Raw genomic sequence first — 2,875 nt, 5'->3', positions numbered from 1 at the left:
TTTGTGTACATTTGGACTATCTGGGTATCTCATAGGACTACTGGAATTAAGCTTGACTTTTGTGACTTTTGACTTGTCTGTTTAGTTAAGGTGAAAGTTTTTTTTTTAAAGATATTTTGTCTGCTCGGTCAAAGAGAAAGTTGTTATTGTTGCTGTTTTGACATAGTTTCTATTGAGCCATCACCATCACCAGGTGAGAAGTTTCACTGGCTACAGGGGAGTGGCCAACACAGCTGAGTAAGATTTAAACCAGACCCAAACCAGCATTTGTCAGTGTGCATTTGGACTATCTGGGTATCTCATAGGACTACTGGAATTAAGCTAAGTATCACTTCTTTAGGTCTTTCTTATTTGGTTGCTATTTCATTAATTGCTATTGTATCTAGCTGGGTTGCTTGACTTTTGACTTGTCTGTTTAGTTAAGGTGAAAGTTTTTTTTTAAAAGATATTTTGTCTGCTAGGTCAAAGAGAAAGTTGTTATTGTTGCTGTTTTGACATAGTTTTCTATTGAGCCATCACCATCACCAGGTGAGAAGTTTCATTGGCTACAGGGAGTGGCCACACAGCTGCAACCAATCAGCACCTAATCAGGTGTCTTTTAAAAAGCAGCACTCACTTTGAAGCGGCAGCTTCAGCGGCAGACTCTTCAGACGAAGACTCAGGAAGACAAAGACAAAGGAGTCTAAACCGGAGTCAAGACTCAGGAAGACAAAGACAAAGGAGTCTAAACCGGAGTCTAACAAGGAGGCTAACAAGGCTAAGTACCTGTCTGCAAGTGTTTTCTACCTTTCACATATGTGTCTTTTTTCCATTCCTGTTCATGTCTCTTCTCATAGATACTACAAACCTCACATTCACTCACAGCATCACCGTAACCTGTCCTCACTTATCTATCCCACCCGCTCCACACACATCCAACACCTTGTTGCAGGGGGCCTGTGGAACTGCCAGTCAGCTACCCGCAAGACTGAGTTCATCTCCGGCTTTGCTACTGAGCAATGCCTGGACTTCCTTGCTCTCACTGAGACTTGGATAACACCCTCCAACACAGCCACCCCTGCAGCTCTCTCCTCCGCCCACTCCTTCTCCCACACACCCAGATCCACTGGAAGAGGTGGCGGGACAGGTCTGCTCATCAACCCCAACTGGACTTTCACTCTTTACCCACTGCCACTCTTCTCTTCACAGTCGTTTGAATTTCATGCTGTAACTGTAACTCACCCAGTCAAACTAGTCATTGTTGTCATCTACCGTCCACCAGGCCCATTGGGACACTTCTTGGAGGAACTAGATGTCCTCCTCTCAAACGTCCCAGAAAATGGCCCACCACTTGTTCTTCTTGGTGACTTCAACATCCAGTCAGAGAAGTCATCCGATCTACTTCTTCTACTTTCGTCTCTTTCTCTCTCACTTGCTCCTTCTCCACCAACTCACAAAGCTGGCAACCACCTTGACCTCATCTTCACCAGAAACTGCTCCACCTCCGACCTCACGGTAACTCCACTTCATGTCTCTGATCATTTCTTCATTTCCTACTCTCTCCCACTCTCCCAATCTGATGGTCTCATCTCATCAGATATTGCACTTGTCCGTCGTAACATTCGCTCTCTCTCTCCCTCCTCTCTCTCCTCAACTGTTCTATCAGCACTTCCTTCAGCTGACTCCTTCTCCCTCATGCATCCCAACTCTGCCACAGACACCTTCCTCTCTACTCTGTCCTCCTCTCTTGACTCTCTCTGTCCTCTTACTTCACGGTGGGTTCGTAAGTCCTCCCCAGCCCCGTGGTTGTCGGACTCAGTGCGTGCTGAGAGAGCCACGATACGGGCAGCAGAAAGGAAATGGAGGAAATCAAAACACCCTGACGACCTGCTTTCCTATCACTCTCTTCTCTCCACCTTCACTGCCTCTATCTCTGCAGCCAAACAATCTTTCTATCAGACTAAAATTCAATCCTCTTTCTCTAACCCCAAAAAACTTTTCTCGATCTTCTCTAACCTCCTTGACCCCCCCACCCCCCTCCTCCCTCCTCCCTTCTACCAATTCATTTTGTCAACTACTTCACAAAAAAAGTAGATGACATTCGCTCTTCTTTCTCAACCCCACCTCCTGATCTCACCACTCTACCAACCACAAATTCAGCTCCTTCTCTATCCTCTTTCACCCCTCTATCTCATGATCAAGTTCTTTCCCTAATAACCTCTGCCCGCCCCACCTCCTGCCCCCTTGACCCTATCCCCTCTCACCTTCTTCAGTCAATTGCTTCGGATCTTCTTCCTTTCCTCACCCACCTCATTATGTACAGTACATGTTGCACAACATCAGAAGGATATGGCCTCTTCTAACCCAGAAGGCGGCACTGGTTCTGGTCCAGGCTCTTGTCATCTCACGCTTGGATTACTGCAACTCCCTCCTGGCTGGTCTACCTGCGTGTGCCATACGACCTCTGCAACTCATCCAGAATGCAGCAGCTCGACTGGTGTTCAACTTACCAAAATTCTCCCACACTACACCTCTCCTCCGCTCCCTTCACTGGCTTCCTGTAGCTGCTCGCATCCGCTTCAAGACTCTAGTGCTTGCGTTCCATGCTACAAACGGATCCGGTCCAGCCTACATCCAGGACATGATCAAAACCTACACCCCAGCCCGCCCACTCCGCTCTGCATCGGCAAACTGGCTTGCTCCCCCCTCACTGAGAAGATCGCAGAGGCATTCGCAGAACTCGAGACTGTTCACTGTCCTAGCTCCCAAATGGTGGAACGAGCTCCCCATCAACATCCGGACAGCTGAAAGCCTCCACATCTTCCGCCGTCGACTAAAAACACATTTCTTCCGACTCTACCTTGACTAAGACGACGACAAAAAACCCCCAAAAAAA

General features: G+C 47.7%; 1 protein-coding gene across 1 annotated transcript; it reads left to right on the top strand.

Moving 5' to 3' along the window:
* The first annotated feature begins 612 nt into the window (after nucleotides 1–612).
* LOC131468892 (uncharacterized) lies at nucleotides 613–2,256 on the top strand. Its single transcript, XM_058643580.1, has 2 exons — nucleotides 613–1,494; nucleotides 1,646–2,256. Exons 1-2 carry the CDS (start codon nucleotides 796–798, stop codon nucleotides 2,075–2,077), a joined length of 1,131 nt encoding a protein of 376 aa, XP_058499563.1. The 5' UTR covers nucleotides 613–795; the 3' UTR covers nucleotides 2,078–2,256.
* Nucleotides 2,257–2,875: the final 619 nt, after the last annotated feature.

Source organism: Solea solea, chromosome 11 (assembly GCF_958295425.1).
Source record: "Solea solea chromosome 11, fSolSol10.1, whole genome shotgun sequence".
Taxonomy (NCBI): domain Eukaryota; kingdom Metazoa; phylum Chordata; class Actinopteri; order Pleuronectiformes; family Soleidae; genus Solea; species Solea solea.
The sequence above is the reverse complement of the archived record's forward strand: the minus strand, read 5'-3'. Positions and strand labels throughout refer to the sequence as shown.